The sequence below is a fragment of the Pieris rapae genome, chromosome 13, assembly GCF_905147795.1.
Source record: "Pieris rapae chromosome 13, ilPieRapa1.1, whole genome shotgun sequence".
NCBI lineage: Eukaryota > Metazoa > Arthropoda > Insecta > Lepidoptera > Pieridae > Pieris > Pieris rapae.
The window spans coordinates 7,796,187-7,818,346 of NC_059521.1; the positions used below are offsets into that span (position 1 = coordinate 7,796,187).

General features: G+C 33.0%; 2 protein-coding genes across 2 annotated transcripts; both read right to left on the bottom strand.

The window, feature by feature from the left end:
• Positions 1 to 85: 85 nt before the first annotated feature.
• LOC110996264 (41 kDa spicule matrix protein-like) lies at positions 86 to 1,334 on the bottom strand. Its single transcript, XM_022263854.2, has 3 exons — positions 1,222 to 1,334; positions 702 to 1,026; positions 86 to 573 (listed from the first exon to the last, which is right to left on the bottom strand). Exons 1-3 carry the CDS (start codon positions 1,228 to 1,230, stop codon positions 134 to 136), a joined length of 774 nt encoding a protein of 257 aa, XP_022119546.2. The 5' UTR covers positions 1,231 to 1,334; the 3' UTR covers positions 86 to 133.
• An 11,596-nt stretch (positions 1,335 to 12,930) lies between these two features.
• On the bottom strand, positions 12,931 to 21,561 carry LOC110996275 (pupal cuticle protein 36-like). The gene is made up of 4 exons (XM_022263870.2): positions 21,434 to 21,561; positions 20,092 to 20,423; positions 19,686 to 19,960; positions 12,931 to 13,938 (listed from the first exon to the last, which is right to left on the bottom strand). Exons 1-4 carry the CDS (start codon positions 21,440 to 21,442, stop codon positions 13,580 to 13,582), a joined length of 975 nt encoding a protein of 324 aa, XP_022119562.2. The 5' UTR covers positions 21,443 to 21,561; the 3' UTR covers positions 12,931 to 13,579.
• Between the last annotated feature and the right edge of the window lie 599 nt (positions 21,562 to 22,160).

Here is a 22,160-nt window from a genome sequence, read left to right on the forward strand (position 1 = left end):
ACAATAAATAAAGATTTAAAACTTCTAATAACTAATATAGAAATGGATTAAAAAGCTTTCGTGTACCTTAAGAAATACTACGTTATTTAAATTCAATCATTTATTTACATTGAAAGATACATTACATACATTTTTAGTATTGGTAACCAGTTTGTTCGTCAAATGGCTGTTGAGGGATCTCCTGGGTCTTCGGTGCCAAATATTGGCGGCTGGTGGCAGAGTCCTGGCCGAAGCGGGATGCAAAGCCGTTGGATGGAGCTGATTGAGGCTGGTTGTATTGGGAGTTAGCACCAAATTGGTTTTGGGAGCTAGATAATCCAAACTGATGGGAAGGGGCACCGATTGGCTGGCTCTGGTGGTTAGGCTGGGCACCGAATTGGGGCTGCCCGTATTGGTTGCTTGGTTGGGCACCGAATTGGGGCTGACCGTATTGGTTGCTAGGTTGGGCACCGAATTGGGGCTGACCGTATTGGTTGCTAGGTTGAGCAGCAAGTTGAGGCTGACCATACTGAGTGCTTGGAACCTGGGCTCCGAATGACTGTTGACGGGCGAATCCACATGATGAGCAGGCAGCTGAACAGGATTATAATTGATTAATTCAAAATTCAAAAAAAAAAATTGATTAACTACTTCCTGGATGTAACCTGGATGATATATATTTATTTAGAGGATAGCATATGAATCAAAATTAAAATCCTTACGTTTGATAGCAGATCCACCAAAGTTGGATCCAGATTGATGAGGAGGCAAGTATTGTTTCAAACCGTCGACAGCACCGTTGTTGCTTGATCCAAATCCATTCAGGGATCCAGAGAAGCCGCTGTCCACTCCAGCTCCGGCATTACCTCCGTTAAAGCCTCCTTGGGATCCTCGAGCACTAGCGCCAAAGTGGCCAGATCCGAATCCATTGGACCCGCGGGATCCAAAGCCTCCAGATACAGAGTTGGAGTCTGGTGGAAGGTAGGACCTTTCCAGATGTTCCAGACGGGCTGCTGAAGATACAGCGATGACAGCGGCAATCAAAAACTGAAATACGCACAGATTGTCATAAATGGAGCAAAAAGGTCGACTGCTGGCTTTTATAAAAAAGGGTTAGTATATCAATTATAGAAAAGGTAAATTTGAACATATTATGTATAGTTTTGATTTTGTAAAGTTTTATAACTTTATAAATTAATTAATAAAAATTTAAATAAAATATACAAATCAAATTTTCTTTACCAATTTCATTTTGGGTTCTTGGAGGTGTAGTACCTAAACAGAGGCTCACTCAAAACTGTGACTCTGTGAAGAAACTGACCTATTATATACCAAATGACCTGCTTCTAATCCTGATACATCTTGCGCGTGCTCTGACGTCATGCAATAACTCCAAGATATCACATACGTGGCCAAGTAATTAGCTACCATCGTTTTTTGGACCCGACCTCGTCAGTCAAATCAAGGGTACTCGGCTTAATTAATTTCAGCGCAATCCGCATTCGATTTCATTATGAAAGCTTTTGTTTGTTGCAGTTATGACGAGATCGTGATTTTATTATGTATTTGTGAATAGAAGACCATTAGTTGAAATTATAAATTCGCTGGTAGGATTTTGCAATGTCAGTTTTTGTATTGACGGAAACGTACGTGATCGTCGTGTTTTTGGATATGAGAAATATTTTAAGCTAATTGAACATGTCAAAGCATTTATTCGTGATTGTCAAAATGGCGTGGCATTGTTGACACTGTGAGACTTTAGGTAAAATAATGATTTAAATGTATTTAAAGTTTTAGTTAGTAATCCTTTTTTCGAAAAATGGATACTCTTCCTTAATAAGATAAGGAGCCTCCCAGAGGCTCCTTATCTCTGCCTTTTAATAAATTTAAGAAATGTATTAAAGAAAAGCTGTGTAACAAGGCTTAATATAAAGTTATCGACTATCTAGTTGATAAAAGGGCCTGGGACTAGTGCTGGGCAGGCTACTTCTAATTAATTTGCTATATTTGTTTTAAAATAAGTGTTTTGCTTTTTTAAAAGAGTACCGAGAGTTTTTTACGCCGGCTTTTTCTCTAGGCCTAGACCCTATGTCTTCTTTGCCGATGAGTAGGAATGCCTACAGGTTCAAAATTAATGACGTGGAATAAGTGATATCTGTCTATCTTATGTTCCATAATAAATGTATTTAATTTAATTTAATTTTGTGAGTAATTAAAAATGAAAAAATAAATTTTTTACTATATATAAGTCAAAACAAACATTATAATCTAAATACAATATTCAGTGTGGTTAACCTAATACATAATATACTTCTTTGAGCAGTAGCGTTTAAACTAGGCCTAGCCTGTATCTAAAACGCTAGTTCCTACCAGTGTCATTAAGAATTTATTTAATTTGCTTGTCCTTAGACGTTTATTGATTTTTTTGATTAAAACTACCGTTGCCAAATAAGTTTACTATTAAGTACGTCTGTATTTTGAGACCAATGTATTGATTACCATTGCTAACAACTACCGAAACACAGTCATGTATCGTATAGCGTCATATCATAACACAATTTACCAACAAATAGATATATTAATTGTGACAAAAAATCATATAAAAAACATTGGTATCTTTAGTTAATGATGGCTTTGTTATTTTTTCCGTTTATGAAATATATAATTATTATAATTACATCTTGGAATTTATTTTATATGTTTTTTGCATAAATAGGTAAAAATTGTTAACTTTGCTGTATGTGCATTTCGTTTTTGGCTTTTGTGTATAATGTAATTGTTTGAATATCGTTTAATGATTAACTGATGAGCAAATAAAAAATAACCGTCTCGTGGGTTTTCGCGTAGTGTAGTTCCCTGAGCTAGCTCTGATTGTTAGCAACTAAAGGCTGATCATTAAAATGTTCGCCTACCTAGGTTTATGAACGATATTCGGACCAACAAGTATCAACGTAATTGCAAAATTAGAAGGATCTAATATGTATCTCTTATTGACGTGTAAATTGTGTTACCTTAATGAATTAATATTTATTAATTTGAATTTAAAATTAATTTAATTATATAAAAAATAGGATTTTCTTTAATATTAAATTAATTAACAACTGAATAAACGAACCACTAGTAAAATACTGTTCATGTTTCTATAAAACATATAAAACTTATATGAAATAACAATAAACTTTTTACCGTCTCTGAGTACTGCAATAGTTCTTGAATTTGGACCTCAAGAGGCCATAAAAATCAGCCTTCAAATCGTTACAAAATATAGTACATCAAAAATGGTAATGATCTTCATAAAATAACTTACAATATTCTATTACATAATACATAATAGTACACCTAAGGCTATCTGGTAAATTGATCGTGATGTGCGCCTACGATGCTCTTGTTTCTACAATATTTTGGCAGCGCACGTCAAGTACATTAGCTAATATAATATATTTTATATATTAATGTTATTAAATATGTGTCTTACTGTTCATATTGCAATAAAATGATGTAAGCGTGTCTAGATAGATGTTTCTCTATTTATTTTGATAGAAGATACCCGAAGGATGTAGGAATATGTACAAAAGCCTATGTAATGTAAATTTCGTTTATACATAAAGATTTGGCAAAGAAAATTTTACGAAAGAAATACATAATAATGTACAAAAAGGTTCAAACATTTAAAATGTTAATAATAAAAAAAATATTCTTTTTCACTAATATTTAAAAATTAAATGAATAAATAATGAAAATAATACATCATTTAATTTATACAAAATGAGTGCAACTCCGAATGTCCAGACCGGATTTGATATTGTTTGTTTTATCAAGACATATATTTTTCGGATAAAAGAAAATATGTTTTTAATTAGAAAACTAGACAAAGAAACATAATGTATTGGTTTTGGACACACGGGAATCAAAGTTTGCTTCAAGTCTCGACTATGAATCTAAAAATAAACAAGTCATGTAACACATAACGCCTTTATAAAAAGGTATCTGAAGTTCGCAAAGAATGAACATATTCAACAAATTCATTCACTGCTCAGATTGTATGCTTCGAAATTTTGTTCTGCCTTTTAATAAGTTACTAGCAATAAACAATAAACTAATTTTGCTTTAAGCAGAGTTAAGGCTCGCTAAATATAATATAAGTTATCTCATTTGTTATCCAGTGTTTAAAATCTGTTAAGGCCTCAGCTCTAAGCATGTAAGGTAGGCAAACTAGTGAACAACACTTTCTTACCTTCATCGTACTAGATATTATTAACACAGATTAATCCAGGCAATAACTGAAGCACTGAATATATCATTTATATATTTTAAGTTATAATTGGATACAGAATTCGTTATTCTTTAATTATAGTATTAGTAATCGTTACTTTATATGATATTACGATGGAATTGGAAAATATGGAATTTCAAAGACATGGTCTTAGTATGCGTCTCTTATTCTTGAGGTCGTAAGGTAGAACCCAGACAGATGTGACATTTGACACTCGCTGCCATATTGAAGGAAAACATCGCAAGGGTGCTATAAAAAAAGGACGGAGTATGTCAGCCACAAAAGGCTTGATTATCCACTTGCCTATTTGATAACAAATGATCACGAAAAGGTGTTAGTAATCTGAGGCCCAGACCTGAAATCCTAAGAAGTTTAAAGAAAACACTTTTTTTACCGGATTGAAGCTATGTATAAACTTATACTTATTTAACATAATTTAACGGTGACCACGCACGCTGTAATGCAATTTAAATTAAATCAAATAATTTTGAATTTTTAAGGGTTTTAGTATAAAAGGCGTAGTTAGAATTAATTAAATAAATCGTAATAAATGTGTAGAAAGAAGAATGTCTAGAAATATATTTAAAGAAAACACTTTTTTACCAGATTGAATCTATGTATTATAAAATCACGCGAAACGTCGCCTAAAAAATATGTTAAATAATTATAAGTTTACTAGCGGATCCGACAGACGTTGTCCTGTCTATACGTCTTTAATTTGAAAATTTCAAACTTTTTTTAATAAGCTAAAACATTCTGGACCATTTTGATGAAAATTATTATTCAAATGTTATGACAATATCTAACGATCCAGCACATGGTCTACAATAACACAATGATAACAAAACTTTTTTTTAATTTGATCGCAGCGTTAACTGTCGGGACAGACTAAAATTAAAATTCGAATATTATTTAAAATTTGACAGTGCGATGGTAGCGCCGTCTGTCGGATCCAATGTAAAACATTCCAAAATCAACAACTACTAATTAATTAAAAAAACATTGTCCAGCGGACAAAATTGTGAATCTAAACCATTCTCGAATCTCCACGAACACACACAAAAAATTTCATCAAAATTGGTCCAGTCGTTTAGGAGGAGTTCAGTCACATACACACGCACACAAGAAATATATATATTAAGATACATAGCTTTAATCCTGTAAAAAAGTGTTTTTTTTTATTGTAGACAATCTTAAGAAGTATCAGAATTCTGTTTAAAGTAATTTGGCGGTGGGTCTTTGTGATATAAATCCATTACCAAACGCCATTATATACAATATAGGCAAAAAATTAAAAGCCTAATATATTACAAATCAAACTATTTTTTTATTAATACTAACATATGTGTTCCCAACGATATCGTGATGCATGTTTTAATTATATTGATGTTTAGTAATTGGTATTGAGTTTTTCGTACAGTGTTTATAGAGACCCGTTTATGAAAATTATCTTAAAATAGTTTTGTTAAATATAAATAAAACACTTTAACAGAAACAAGATTGAACGAAACTATAAAATAGTTTTTTGTGCTATAATATATATAAACAATTAATAATAAAATATTATACTATAATATGTATAAACTCATTTTAAGTTAAGTTGCTAATAGAAATATGAATAGTTACAAATGCTTCTTTGCTAATACATGTAATACATTATTCAAACCTCCATCGACAGTACAGTCGGGTAATTAGCCAAAGAAAATATATATGTATTGTAAGAAATGTTGCAAAAATCAGGTTAAGTTCGAGAAAATTAGGTATCAGTAAAATTCTGCTGAATCAGGTCTTAATGTACTGTTAGGAAAGATGTGATTTATATCGCCCCAAAATAAGAATTTAAAGAATTTCAAGAAGTTTTTTTATGATTAATCGAGGTATTTTATCAAATTTTATAATTTAACTACTACAAAAATAGCTTCTTATTTCCCGCTTCTTGTCAGATGTCAGGGTATTGTGTATGTGACAAGGGTTTGTGACATTTGACATGTCTATTGTATTCGTCTTTCCATTTTACCGCGCTTTATAAGTTACTTCAAGTTATCGAGAAATTTCTGGGTAACGGCCAGAGAATTGCCGTAGACGCACAATACCTTGAAACAAACTCAAATGCTTTACAACCTCTTGGTAAATTGGCGGCAAATATACACCAAATGCGTCGTCAACGAATGTGTTTACAATTATTGCTTGAAAAAAAAAACTTTTAATTAACTACAGAACCCGATTATGACAGTATATTGAACTCATACACATTAGAAATATTGATTCTAAATATCTTTAATTGATTGAACTCGATGGTAAATTCAAGGTCAACAAGTCAAGGTATTCATGACCCTATAAATATAAATAGACATTCAATTTGAGATCACATTGAATGATTTGCCAGAGGGGGCAAGTTTTATTATTTTAAAATGAAAACGACCTTAAAACTGTTCTAAGTAAGATCGTTTAGTTTTCTAGTAAAAATACATTCATGCGCAATAATTTCCAAGATTTTTCGCTTTTTAAGAATGTTTTTTTTTCTTGGGGAAATGCATTGCGCATACCCTTCCGCGGCGCGACTGCTTGGTGCAGAAGGGTTATGTGAGACTCGCCATTGTGCATACCCACTAAAACCCCAAGGTGCCACCAACAATCGCCTTATGCGGAATGCGGTAACAGCAGAGCCTTATCCGCTTTTTTAACAAAGTTATGTTAACTGTTCGGCAGTAACTGAAAATCTCTTTAAATGTTACTATGCGAAATGTATGCCTCATGCATATTTGTTCACACTGACAAAATTCTAATAGTTATTTTATTTATCCGCCCCTTTGTTTGCCTTATAAAAAAGCCGGCATTTCACAAGATTTAAGAGCTTTTTACTCCATAAATAACCAATTCTAGTTAGGGTCCTTCAAGAAAAGAGCGAACCAGTTCTTAAAAGGCCGTCAACGCACTTGCGAGACCTCTAGCATTGACAGCGTCCCTGGGCGACGGTATAACTTAACTGAAGTTAATGATGCTGGTAAACGTGGTGCTGAGGTAGCGGGCGGGAGGCTCACCTGATGGAGATTAATTTTTTGACCTGCTTTGGTCAAGAATTCTTTGCCATACGAGCTACTGTAGGCAATAGGCCTTTAAATTTAGCCTATTTATTAACCTTCTTAAATTTTTCCACGAGATATTATACTTTAAATGATGCTAATTACTGGTCTACGCTAAATTCAGGTTTGACTATCAAATTATCACATATAAAAGAGTGTAATAAAATGAAATTGTTTTATTTAGGTATTTTACTATATATGTATTTAGGTATACATGGCGTCTAAAGACCAGATTCCATGGGAAAGTAATTTAAATAGCGTAGATACGGCATTTTGATGAACAAAGATTTCATTTTATTTTAAAATCATAAGCATTCCTGCATTCAATGATTTTCTAAGTATTCAGAAATACTTTGAATGTACTTCAGCGTGTATGTTTTTAATTTGGTTAAAATGAATAACTTCACCTTGTTTATTTCTTTCAAAATACTATGTTACTTAAGAATAATAATTCAAAAAAAATAAGATGTGTTTTTGTTTAGATTTGAGTCGGTACGATTCACAGACAAGAGTGTAATTTTTAGAAAACCATTGAATGCAATAATACTTAATTTTTGGAATTGAAATTCGTTTTTCCTGATGCTTTCCTCACTCGACGTGTTAGAGGGGCTTCCAGTGTTAAGGTTTATCTGCTACGGAGACCAACCAAATGTTTCATTAAGAATAGAAATACATAATTATGCTATATGCAATGCAAATAAAATAAATCATTGGCGTTACAACCTCATTGGGTCTTGGCCTCAGATTTCTGAATGTGTTTCATGGTCATTTTTAAAAAGGAATGCCTTTAGAGGCAATTATGTGATCAGCCTAAAGTGCCTGATACACGTCGTCGACTTTTTGGGTCTAAGACATGGCGGTTTCCTCACGATGTTTTTCTTCACCGTTCGAGCAAATGTTAAATGCGCACATAGAAAGAAAGTCCATTGGTGCACAGCCGGGGATCTAACCTACGACCTCAGGTATAAGAGTCGCATGCTGAAGCCACTAGGCCAACACTGCTCATTCAATGCAAATAGAAGGAAAAAATATCTATTTGATTAATGTTGCTTCCTCAAAAATTAATACAAAAACACAAATGCTGTCACTAGCCACACTGTTCATGAGTCTTGAGTGACAAAATAAAATCGCAGGCAAGTAAAGTCAGTATAATTATCCACAATGAAACAGTGTAATACAACAATACATTAAATCTTAAATATTTTGCAAGTAGTAAAACAAACGGTAAATGTACCAATTTTTGGTACGACCTAAGTCAACCCATAACAGTCTAACAGGATTACACATCAGAATCTCGAACACGAAGACTACAGATAATATCGTCGTAAATCAAAGACACATAATTACTCTCGATTAGCGAAGTATTTAAATAGTATGGCTATTTTAATGATAATTGATTTCTGCGGTTTCAAGGAATGCTTTCAAGATATATCTGAATATGGTATTTATTTTTTTAATACTCTTTAAAATCCCTGTTATGTTTTATGTAAGTTAGGCTCTATTTTAAACGATTACATATAATAACGTTTTTCAATAAAAAGTGATAATGAATATAACGCAATTATCTTTTATGGAATGTTATTTTTCTTTCAGATTTATGTAGCGTTTTTAAGATGATAAAATTATCTTTTTATGTATAATACAAAAAAATATATTCCTAATTACCTAAAAACCGCGTAACGCAACGACTACTTCGTCATCATCTTCATTTTTAGGACCCTTGAGATCTTCCTTTAACCGAGACACAATATGACTCTTCAACAGTATATGAGAACAATATAAGATAATTGTGGAGGAAGGATATTGTACTGTTTTTCAAACCAAATGGGATGAACCTAACCACTGACTGGTCGAGAAGTTTTATATAACCTTGAATAACTTCGTAAGCTTGTTTCAGGGTATGGCGTCATCGCAGTGATTTGTAAGCGCAGATTGTACATGTCGCTCTTAGTATTGTTATTTTAATAAATGTGGTCGTTTTATGAATGGCAAGTTAAATTTTTTTCGAAGTCGAATTGGTTCGGAAATACTTCAGTGGGCAGCTGGTTCCACAAAATGTTCAAGAGCCCGCAATTATGAATGAAATATGGGACTGTAACGCATAGTCCAGACGAATTTGTTAGTTCAAAATATGGTGAAGAGTTTTAGTCTTAACTCAGGAGATAAAAACCCCTGTGACTGAATCTTTCATAGCTTTTTTATAAAATTATATAAATGACTTAGTTAATCATATAGATGATAATTGTAAATGAAATCATATTTTAAATGACTCGGCATTAAAATTGTATTGGGGTCTTAAATTACACCCGAAGGGAAGCACCAAATCACTTATAAACGTCACGTTGGCCTGCGTTATTAGAGTTTATTGCCAGTTCTTCTTTTCCGTTATAGATCCTTGATTTGAGAACTGGCAGTAAATGTAGAATTAGAAGCATTTAATGTATATTTCATTTTTTGATGTTCATAAGTGTACTTTATGTTACCTATAATAAATCAATATGAATAAATGATTTTGGTTTGTTTGTTTGCTTGATTTACGTTAATGCAATCCAGGAATAAGTGCAATATTAAATCTGTGCCATTAAACAGTTTCATTCACACGAAAAGCTAATGAATCATTCATATACATATTTTGCAACTACATGAAGTTGTCAATTGATTCTGACAATCTAGATATGGATAAAAAGTAAAACTGGATAAGCATCTGCCCGTGTATGGGGACTTACTACATAAAATTAAGATTTTTATATAACGTCTTATATGTTAGCACGTTAGTATTTAAAGAAACAGAACACGTGTTTCATTAAATATTATTATATTCCCTCTTTTTCTTTTAACACTTGAGTTGATCCCGCAAGACTTACAGTATGTACTTGTAGTAGGCCAACTGTAAGTGCCGTCTTGTTTCCAATTTATTGTACCCCTAAGACAAAAAACGTTGGGTGCATTAAAGGATTATAGGGATAGCCACCATACAGTCCGTAATAAAGGAATCGTTAAAATTAACCATGTACGCGCTCAAACCTACGGCAGTACTTAGTTTCATGCGGAGCCAAAACAGACGAGTTAAACTCTAACCACTGCATTATATATATATATATATATATATATATATATATATATATATATATATATATATAAGAATGTCAGCTTATTGAAAACATATTATTATTTATTTACACTTAATATAATAATTAATGTTTGATGCGATTAAATGTATAGATTACCTAATGCGTGAAGGATCTTGCGGTATTCCGACTCAAGCCAAACTTGGCTATCGCAAAAACTCTGAATAAAACCGTATATGGCTAAGATGAGTCTAATGACTATTTATGAGAGCATAAAGGTTATAAGATCTTCGTTTGAACTAAATAGATTATTGTGTGTTGACCCTATACTAAGCTTATTTAGTATAGGGTAGGTAGCTAAATCCTGTCACTTTTGTTCATTCCTTTGACCGCCTGAAGATTCTGGAACTCACCTAGCGTTAGATAAATATTATCACAATCATATTTCTGTCACGAAAAAAGTTTTATTATTATTAATTCATACATCAGTCTTTACTCCTACCACATATGTCCTGCCGACCAACAAAAGCTATTTTTTTAACATGAATAAATATAGTAATGGTCACAAATCATAAGAACCGTAATGGTATTATTTCATAATTCTACTGGAGGTCATAATTATTTATTTTATATCTTCGTATATGGTACCAAACCTTAAATGTTTTAGGGCAAGCCCTTTATCGACCTATATCACTGCTTATTACAAGATTTATTTCATTCGTTATACAGTATACACTCACCACAAATAAAATAGCATCTAGTAATTACAAAATGAATTAAAATTTATCTGAAGACGCAATGACATGACACAGATATTTTATAATTATTGCAAATAGCAATGATGAACTAATAATAACTAATCTTGACTTGTTTTTTACATAAGTATTAATTGTTGTATTTATTTTATTCATAATTTTTTTACTTATATATTTATTTACAGCTTATGCACAGCCAAATTTTAAAAGTATTATACAATCAATTGATTTGCATAAAATAACCCGAAAGCCTTTTGATAATCCAGTAATATGTTTGAAGCTACATTATCGTTTATTTAATCCTTAACAATTAGAATATACAGAATTTGCAATTTTCTTAACCTACTAAGTAATATTAAAATTAATAAAAAGATTAATAAGAGCAGCTACCTCGGAAAAAGATTTAGCCTAGCTATTCAAAGGGGGAACGCTGCCAGTAGTTTTGGTCATTTTGAGACAGTTGTGCTAGAAGGTTGAAGAATTACTGCAGACTGGTATGTCAATTGCTGTTTGCCAGGTGTCTTGGAAAAACTTCCACAGCAGCGCCCTCGATGAAAGATTCTCCTTCACCACGACAATGCTTCAGCGCACTTCGCAAAACAGACTGTTGAATATTTGACTGCGGCAGGTGTCATAATGAGTCATCCGCCAGACAGCCCTGACCTGCGACTTTTATTTATTCCGAAGAACTAAAGTTAAAATTCGAAAAAAAAAACAAAAAAAGTATTGGAAACATTAAGCAGTTTTTTATTTTCTAAACATTTTCAGTGTTACCCACATATCTTCGGAACCTTGCCTAGATCTTTTAATAATATATATTAGTTACTATATTTTAAGGATAGTTAGATATTGTTTTTTTTGTTTGAAAATTAAAACAAATATAATAAGTTTGGTTCCTACGGCAGTGTAATTCCTCGCTGTATTACAATACTAATTCGTTGAGCGAGGAAAGGTCTCTACTCCAAAAACTATTTATAGGAGTTATTCCTACAGGAGAGATCAGCGGACGTCGGGGCAAAACACGAAAGTCCAACCATATCACCTTGACATCCGCCGTTCAGTTTTTGCCGCTAGCCACCAAATTTTCTTCATGTTAAGACCATATCAACGCACTCGAGAGCCCTCTGGTATTAAGAGTGTCTATGTCATGTAATCACTTAGCAACAGATGAGCCAAATAACAATTTTTAAGTTGCGTTATTGTTACTATTCTTACTCCACTTTTTACATTCGATTTGTTTCTCGTAACTTATAAAAGAAACATGCAATCATTTGTCAGTCCATAAAATATTGCGATGCAACTTGCTTTCTATTCTTTAAGTAATTGTGTAATAAAGTATGTAAGTATTAATTATCTAAAGAATCACTAGCTGCCCCCGCGAAAACTTCGTTTTGCCTTAATATGTTTTTTTTACTAAGCACACCTTTTTAGTAGCTGCATACCAATATTTTATGTTTCTTGGAATCTTCGCTTTAATAAAAAATAAAAACTAACTACTAGCTTGTACTAACAAAACTAAATTCTTTTTTTTCCAATTTTTATCCTCTGAGTACAACGAATAAATAAAAAAAAATATTCGCAGTCCAGGCCAGTTTTTCACTCATTAAAATATTTTGCGAATCCTAGTTATTTACAAATAAACAATAGGAGTTGATTTTAAAGGGGTGAAAATTAAGGGTTGTATGTAATTTTGTATCATAAAAAATAAAATTTTGTCTAAAAAGTAGATGTTGTCCGTCAATGTCAGGCGATCAATAAATAAAAGTAAAAAATTTGCTATAAAACATTTATTTAGTTCATATTTACAATTAAAAGCTATAATTTATTTGTAATCCATCGTCATGCTTAAACCTAGTACTGTCCATTTACATTGCCAAGTAATCTATACTTATTTCTAAGCAAGTACAAGAGAGAGGGAAGATGTTATGGTTGAGATCATTAATGAAGAGGGAAAGGGATGGGATATAGAAGTTTGAAGGACTATTTGATTTCACCACAGATAACACAATTTTGTATAGAAGCTAATATAAGAAATTATTGAGTTGATTAGATGGTTTTGGAGAAATCAAAGCAAATCACTTAAATGGTTCACAGCTTATTAGGAGTACAAACGGGCTCAACATTGATGACCTTAGCTTAATTAAAACTCAAAACTTTTCCCTTTTTCTAAATATAGAAACTAATGCCTAATAGACAACAATTATAGTTGACGGTGCTTTCAAAACAATAGCTATCTCTTTTTAAAAGTAAAGTTTGTAAATTTCTACAAACATATACCCGCAATCTATATTATGTGTATATGTAGGCTATAGTCGAAATAGTGAAAAAAGTTAACTTAAACTACGTCATCAAAGTTATAGCTGGTAACTTCAAACAATTAGGTAATTCGGTGGTCAAAAGCAAAATTACCGAAGGATGCGTTTAGTAACGGTATCCAGATTGAGCGTTGAAGTTTCCGTTTCCGGATCCACGTCCAGCGTTAGGGGTCAGGTATTGCCTGGAAGGAGTTCCAAAACTGGAACCTTGTCCTCCAAATCCTGAACCACGACCGCCGAAGCTTGAACCTTGGCCGTTAAACCCGGATCCCTGACCGCCGAAGCTGGAACCACGTCCACCGGATCCTTGCCCACCGAACCCGGATCCTTGGCCACCGAAACCGGATCCTTGGCCACCGAAACCGGATCCTTGGCCACCGAAACCTGATCCCTGGCTACCATAACCGGATCCTTGAGCACCATATCCTCCACGACCCGCATCAGCTCCTTCGCCGCGGTACTGACCTAAAGAAAATATAAATTTATTAAAACATGTACCTTCCATCAATTTGACAAAGACAGGGAAGGAGAAGAGCGGAGGAAGGCAGCACCACTGACAGGGCTTCCAGAAGAGTGCAACTGAAGAAGAATCATTCTTCAGGCTTATATTCCTACACTGACTAAAGAAAAGCCTGGTTTAGTTTCACTCGGGTTAAATACACTGTGGAATTATGGTTCCCAAGTAAAATTTTACTTTATTCTGCTTTAAACTATACACCAGAAATATGATATGTGTTTATACTGAGAATAATGTTTTACAATTACTATTGGTGGTACTAATTACCTGAATGTTCCATTTTAACGATATACAAAGCTATACACGTAGCTCAAACGTGAACGATATTAAACAGTTACAATAATTATGTTTCGCAACGAAATAACAGCACGTGTTTTGTGCATAGCAAATTGCAGATGACATGGAGCTTTGAAAATGGCGTTTTTGTTACACCAAATTCTTGTTGCTAAATTCTGAATTAATTATCATTCTTTGAGAAACAATAAGTTGTATAGTTTAATTTAAAAAAGGCTTTAGCAACTTCTATATTGAAACATCTATCATACTACGAACAGAAAACTAAAGAGGACCGATTTAAAAAATAGTTGGATACAAATTTATAATTCTACTTTAAAATGATGACGTGTCTGGCATGAGCTTTAAATAAATCAAAAGAAACAGCGTGGAAATATGTTTGCTCTTTTGTAACGAGACTTTGTATAAACTTTAATATCTTCTTCACTTACATGAATAAAACGCTTGTTTTGTGGCCACAACAGAACCGTAACAGCCGAAAGCTCAAGGCCGTCTTCCGTTACAATTACAAAGCTGTACCGTTTTGAAGATGCAATTTAAGTTAATCATCATATTAAATTGTTAATATTGTTAATATAGGCCAGGACCGATAAGGCTGGTGTTCTTGTGTCCCACTTAGCGGCACTCATGTCAGGTTAAATCAATGTATGATGATCTAATGTATAAAATTCTCACAATGTTTGTTTATCCTCTTCTCCTCCGAAACGGCTCGACCGATTCTTATGAAATTTTTTATGCATATTCAGTAGGTCTGAGAATCTATTAAGTATCTATATTTTAAACCCCTAACCGAAAAGGGGTGCCCATCCCAAAAAAGATTTTTTATTTATTAGACAATTTTCTTAGGTTTTTAATGACCCCCCCCCCCCCCCACGATAAACCCCTATTTTTTATTTGTTAATTGAAAACTTATGAATTGAATTCTGAGCTTTAAACAGAGAAAAATTTACAGTGAATGGAATATGTGGTAGTAAAATAAAATTGTAAAAGCCTTCAGTAAAAAGGTTGAGCTAGAATTAATGACACGCTTTGCATACTTGAATCTACCTTACTTATTTTTTTTCGTAAATGTCCTAGATATTTTGCAATAAATAGTGATTAAATGTGTCAAAAGAATGTAATTTCACACTCGTTACACTTATTTAAATGCAATTTTGAAAAGATTCGTGTATGTTAAGTGATGCGAATTAACCTAAGCAACCTCTCTCAGAGGTAATGTGTGAGATTTAGTACAGAGATCAGCGTGTGAATCACACACAATGTCCGTCATTAATTGCTCATTTTGGCATACATTACTTTATTATAAAAGTTTTAAACTCTCTTTTATGGACCTTGACAAGATTTTTAAGATAGATACAAAATGTAACAACATACTTAAACAAAGATTTTTGTTTCATGTGCAAAATTAATGTCAAAAAGACCTCGCTTTTAAATATACATTTACACTATTATCGATGCTAAAAGAAGAAAAAATCGATTATGTATAAAATACATTTTGCGAAATATTTTTTTTTAACTGGACATAATTAAGATTCTTTATGTTAAACAGTTAAAAGAAACAATTTGTGACCCGTATGAGGCCGATTCAAAACACGGAACAAAAAAAAAACAAAGAAAAAAGGTTAAAGATTTACGCGTGATGTTCATACAGTTTATTTATTTGAAAAAAGAATTTATATGTTTTGATTCTACACTTCAAATCGTGGGAATCGCATTAAGGGAACAAATGAAGTAATTCGAGCAATCTTAAAATTCATTTGTGGCGTATGATGCCACAGTGCAACTTGCAACTAAGAATATTGTAGTTTCATCACGATGAATTATACCTATTATAAAGTCTGGAATGTCGGAATATATGCCTTTAATAGTTACTTCATAATTTCTACAGACAGGTGATAAGCTTTCTGCCAAATAAAAAATTATATTTCGGTCACTCACGACTTGTTTGATACGCCTATTTCGTAATTATGAAGCTAACGCTAACGGAAACTGAACATAGTTGAACATAATCGAATGTATAACTATGTAACTGTACATAAGGTTTTATTAATTAAAATCACGAAAATTTGCTAAATAAATAAAAAATTGTTTTTGGGAATTTCGATCTTAAGTCAGATTTAAAAAAAAACCAATCAGTGGCGCTACAACCTCTTTAGGTGTTGACCTCAGATATCTGTTTCATGATCATTTATAAATCTAATAGGTAAGTAGGTGATCAGCCTCCAGTTCCTGACACACGTCGTCGACTTTTTGGGTCTAAGACATGTCGGTTTCCTCACGATGTTTTTCTTCACCGTTCGAGCAAATGTTAAATGCGCACATAGAAAGAAACTATAAGTGCATAGCCGGGGATCGAACCTACGACGTCAGGTATGAGAGTCGCACTGAAGCCACTAGGTACTGTTCTCAGATTTGAAAACAGACGCCAAAATTTCGGAGAATTTTCAAATCATCGTCCTACGTCTAGAAATAAGAGTAATAAAAAATAATATAAATAAACAAAAAAAAGTTGGCAAGCGAAACTAAGAAGTTTTAATATCTTTCATTACTAGAGAACTTATAGAAGTCGATATCAGCATGACTCATTTAATGGCAGCCACAAACGGATGACAAGTTGCGACCTTTTCTAGTCACGATCAAAGGTGCAAACTTATTCTGATCTCATTCCTACCCTTTAACTTAGCCGTTGTGAAATATGCCTTTGTGCAGTTGAGAATTTGAACCCAAAATATTAAAGAACTATAAATACTAGCTGGAAATACAAAATATATTAACAGTTGAAATCCATGACAAAGAAATTATAAAATTTACTAAAATTAAACTTTTTAGCAGTGCCTTCGTTTAGAGTTTTTCAAACTTTTTGCGACCTAAATATTGCATAATTTTAAATAATTGATACTATACTCCATTCTTTAAAAATACGATGGTAATATATATATAAAGATATAGTATAGAGATGTTATTTACATATTCAATCCGACTTAGGGTCCTTCAAGAAAAGAGCGTACCAATTCTTAAAAGGCCGGCAACAGACGCCGAGTTCCTGGCATTGAGAGTGTCCATGGGCGGCGGTATCACTTAACATCAGGTGAGCCTTCTTACCGTTTGCTCCCTGTTCTATAAAAAAAATGCACCATATTTGGGCACGAAGAATGACATCTACATAGAATAACAAACTTGGGAGCGTTCGACTTAAACTGCACCAAATTTGTGAGTACGTCCGGTTACCGCAAAATGTAAGCCTAATTGGTTCGTTGAAGCGTCTGTAATCGACATTATTGCCCGTATTCTCATTAAATGTCAACGCTAGGGCTGCGTCTAAGCACAATGGAAAATCAGATTTAGGCCTCAGCAGACATATGCCAAATTGACCGTGGAGAGGCTGTCTTATACTTTTAGTAAGGATATAACTATGTGATGCACAGTGCCTGACTTGTTAACTTCATGAAAGACAAAAGAAAAAAATAACTGTCTCGGAAGATGTTTAACTTGTGCAAGTTTTATGTAGAAAAACTTATGCTTTTAAAGTATAAACAATTTTAGACCCAAAAATTTAAATTAGTCAGCCCTATTTCGCAGGCTTACACGGTATATTGGCGCGCTTAGTGCACAATTAGGCGAGTGACCTATCACCTGAGGTCTACTAAAATAGAAGTTTAGGCTGCGTTTGGTAATTAGAACGCATACAGCTCATCTTGACGTATTTGTATGAACTCGAAATATGGGCTTCTTGTGCAAGAATGTATCAGCTACGTAATTCCCATTAGCGACTGATTGACGAGAGCAGTAAGAATTTTAGATTCTTGATATATCGTAAACCTAATCAAATCTTCGTTTGTAAAAAGTTCTCTTAACGGAACGATTACTCATTCACCTATCTCTTGTTATCACTGCTTAAACATAATTATCATAAAAAGACGAAATATCTTAATGTTTATAATACGAAATCGAAACTCCTAGTAATTTGGTTAATTATGACAATGTTTCAAAAAATATTTATCTCTATAGATGCAATCGTCATCTAAGATAAAAATTTTGAATAAAAAAAGCGATATTAATTACGTATAAACTTAATGACTAAAGGTAATCTTAGCTTAATGACCTATAGCAATCATGACCTCACTTGCCGGTCTGTCTGTATATTACGCACTGATTCACTTTACGAAGGGTGATCTCAAATTCATGAAATTCGTGTAAAAAATATACTTATATCTGGATTTGTACTATATTAAAAGAGGTAAAAAAACCTAGCACTATTAATGTGAAATTTATTTTAAACTTTTTGAATTAGTTTAAGTAATTTATATGTTTCTGTTTTATATTTAACTGAATTTTTATTATTGTTACGATTTTTTGAACTTAATCGAAAAAAAAACCTTTGTTCATAGTCACGCTATCCTTCAATTGATGTGATGAAGGTCAAAGTGTGGTTCATGCAATTTGAATTACCAAAACGTAAGCACTTATGTTTTTGCTATTATTAACTAGACCAGAAATTACATCACTATTTTTATTCGTCATTATCAAATTTATCGTAACTTAGTTTTATTAATACAATGATGAAAACTATGGACTGGAATGATTATGGGATTATGATTACTATGATTATAGAAAATCTACCGGTATAATATACACATAATAATTGAATCAACGTCATTTTTAATTAGGTCTCTAAAAACTTTCAATCTACTATTCAACCTACTGGAATAAAATTTCTCCCATATTAACAAAGATACGTTTGATACGTCTGTTAGCAAAGATTTATAGCGACATAAGAGATAGTGTTCAATATACAAATGCAAATGAAGATATGCAAATGTTATGTAACGTAGAAGTCTACTTGGATACTATTACCAGCATTTACATCTCTGTTAATAGAAATATTATTTTACGTAGGACGAAACGTAATTACGTTAAAATGACCAGTATTTTGAGTGGATAAAAGAAGATCGGAGTGTTAAAAAAGCGGCTCTCTCCCGCCGACCCGTCTTGAAAGATGGGAAAAGCAAGCTGATCGGTATATGTGATGTTCTCTTGTTTCTGAGGCCAAGAATCACTTTGGGTATTGTAAGTCAGTTTATATGGTATTGTGTCAGTTACTATAGAAAACTGCGTCGATATATTCTTAGTGGTAATAGTAGGGTAAGGTATCTAAATGCTTCTTCAAAATGTAAAACTGGAACTAAAAACCGATCTCATTTCCAAAGGTAAAGAGGATTACCAATACTCTTACTAAAGCACTCGTATCACTTCGCACCTGCGCATCTCTCTCTCTCTCTCTCTTTAACATCTCCTGGGTAAATGGGGAGGGTTAATTAAGCTTAATCGCCGTGTCTCCATAAGCCAGGAAAGCCTATATACTTAATACTTAATAGGAACACATTAATTGATTATAACTTACCATCATCAACAATGCCGGCAGCTTCATCTCTCGCGTTCTGCTCCAAGCTCTTTAGAATCTCTTCTGGAATTGGGGGAGGGGTAGGGAGATGAGCACCACGGGGTTGGTAGCCGTTCTCATCAGCGGTGTATGTGATGGTGTAGTCCTGACCATCATCGCCCTTGTAGGAGAAGCTTCCCTGGGACTGAACTCCATTGGTGGCTACACCAGAGGCATCGGCTCTGATTCCGTTTGAGGTTTCGTATTCGTAAGAAAAGCCTTCAGCGGTGACTTCACTGTTATGAAAATTAAATATAAATAAATAATAATATCTTTACGTAACTCGACTATATACTTAGAAATTTAATAATGAATCGAACCTAATCGAACTGAAACATATGAAAAAGTAGCCTGAGTATGTTGTTACCTGTTAAGTTTCAGAATTTGAGCACTGGCATCAGCAGATTGCCTGCCACTACCCGCGTTGTAACCACCAGCGCCTCCACTTCCAAAACTGCCTGCGCCTCCCGCTCCGAAACTGTTGCCGGCACCATAACCTGCATTTCCAGCTCCAAAGCCACCATTTCCAGAGCCGAATCCACCGCCGGAACCGAATCCGCTACCGCCGGAACCAAAACTAGATCCTCGGAAACCAGAACCTGTGGCTCCATAGCCTGCACCATCTCCTCCTCTAGGAGGAAGGTAGGCGTTGTCTAAGCGGGCTGCTGAGCAGACACCGAGAACGGCGGCAACAATGAACTGAAAAGAAAAGAAAGAAAAAGTAATACATTTATAAGGTTTAAATTACACACTCCACAAATAAAATTATGAAACTAACTTTTTTTTAACAAACTTTGAAGTATTTATCTATATTAGCTACGAATTAAGTATTGTACAACGTGATCCAGACAAACTAAAACTCTAATATAAGTGACCTTTTGATTTATTTCATAAATTGATGAGTTGGTTGCTCCGATAACCGAATGCATTAACAAATGTAGTTCGTGTCTGACAGTTGGCTTGGGGCAAAGTTTGTAGGGCACTTGCTCAAACACTCGATTTGCACTTGTGAAATCTGATGTAATTATACCATCTTTATCTTACGTATGATTCGATATCTTATAGACGAAACTTTGCATTAGAAATACTTAAAAGCACATTATGTTAATAATTTTTAAGACATTGTTTTTACTGTAATTTTTATAATACTCATGTTTTGAAACATTGCTAAAACGCATTTGTATTTATGAAAATGTTATACAGTTCAAATATAAACCAAGTTACATTTATGTATTCAAAAAATTATTTTGAGTATTTGGGACGTAAGAAACTTGAGAAGAAAATTTGTTATATAACCCATATAACTTGGAAAATATGCTTGTCAACGAAAATCTTTTATTATACGCCAAAAGGTATCTAAAGGTATATTAATGTAGAAAAATTTCGACTAGACTAAGATTTCATATTTATTGAAATTCAATGAAAATGGTTTGTCGTAAACTTCAGAAGCTATCGGACACCCGTAAGATATTATGACATTAAAGATATTCACTAAAAATCACAAGACAATTGGAATTATATCAAACCTCAAAAGAATTTAATAACTTTTATAAATATATCAAAAATATTTTTACTAAATAAATTAAATATTAAAAGTAGGTTTTCAAAAAACACCCATTAAAATTAAAAAAAAATTATATACTAAATATCGAAAACTTCACCACATTACTAAAAGCAGGTAGGCGATAGATGCTACAAATATGACTTACCAGTTTCATATTTATAAATTAATAAATATATTAACTAAGTGATGTTTGCTCCGGTTAGGCACAAACTGTGCTGATGGATGCAAGGAGCTAGGTTTTATACCACTAAGATTGCCATACCAGCTTAAATGGTATCACGGTCAATTCGATAGTAAGGTCTTCTAAGAGAACGCATCTTTAACTGCGATAAGGACTGGAATTTTACTTTTTTACAGCCGACAAAGTCTGGCATCCTTATTATAATCTATTATATCAAGGTTTGTCAAAAAAAATATTTAAGGAATCATATGCAAGAAAAGAAATTAATAATTATAATATTATTCTTGCAATAAATGGTAGCATTTGTAGAACTCTTTTGTTATTTGGTTCTAGACTTCAAAGATGGATTCAATAAAATATTTATAGGCTTAAGTATCTATTGAATATTAATAAAAGTGTTTGATAAATTTCGTAATTATGGCAATTATACCTACGCTGTATAATTTATTGTCGACTAGTTAAGGATATATTAAAATCAACGTATCAAACGTTAGATTCAATTAATATTATGAATTAATAAAAAGTTTTAAAATTCTAATAACATCTGAAATTATTTATCATTTATATTATCATCGATTTTGTTTAGTTTTAAAGTTTCAATAACTAATTAGTAGTTTACATGTTAGACTAAGGGCCTGTTTCACAATGTATGGATAAAGTACCAAATATCACATAAATTATTCGAAAGATA

Excerpts from the sequence above, each read along its gene's own strand:
- LOC110996264 (XM_022263854.2), bottom strand. Across the intron at positions 574-701 it reads TGGTGGATCTGCTATCAAAC|CTGCCTGCTCATCATGTGGA; the intron begins GTAAGGATTTTA and ends AATCCTGTTCAG.
- LOC110996275 (XM_022263870.2), bottom strand. Across the intron at positions 19,961-20,091 it reads CAAATTCTGAAACTTAACAG|TGAAGTCACCGCTGAAGGCT; the intron begins GTAACAACATAC and ends TTTTCATAACAG. Across the intron at positions 13,939-19,685 it reads TGCCGGCATTGTTGATGATG|GTCAGTACCGCGGCGAAGGA; the intron begins GTAAGTTATAAT and ends TATTTTCTTTAG.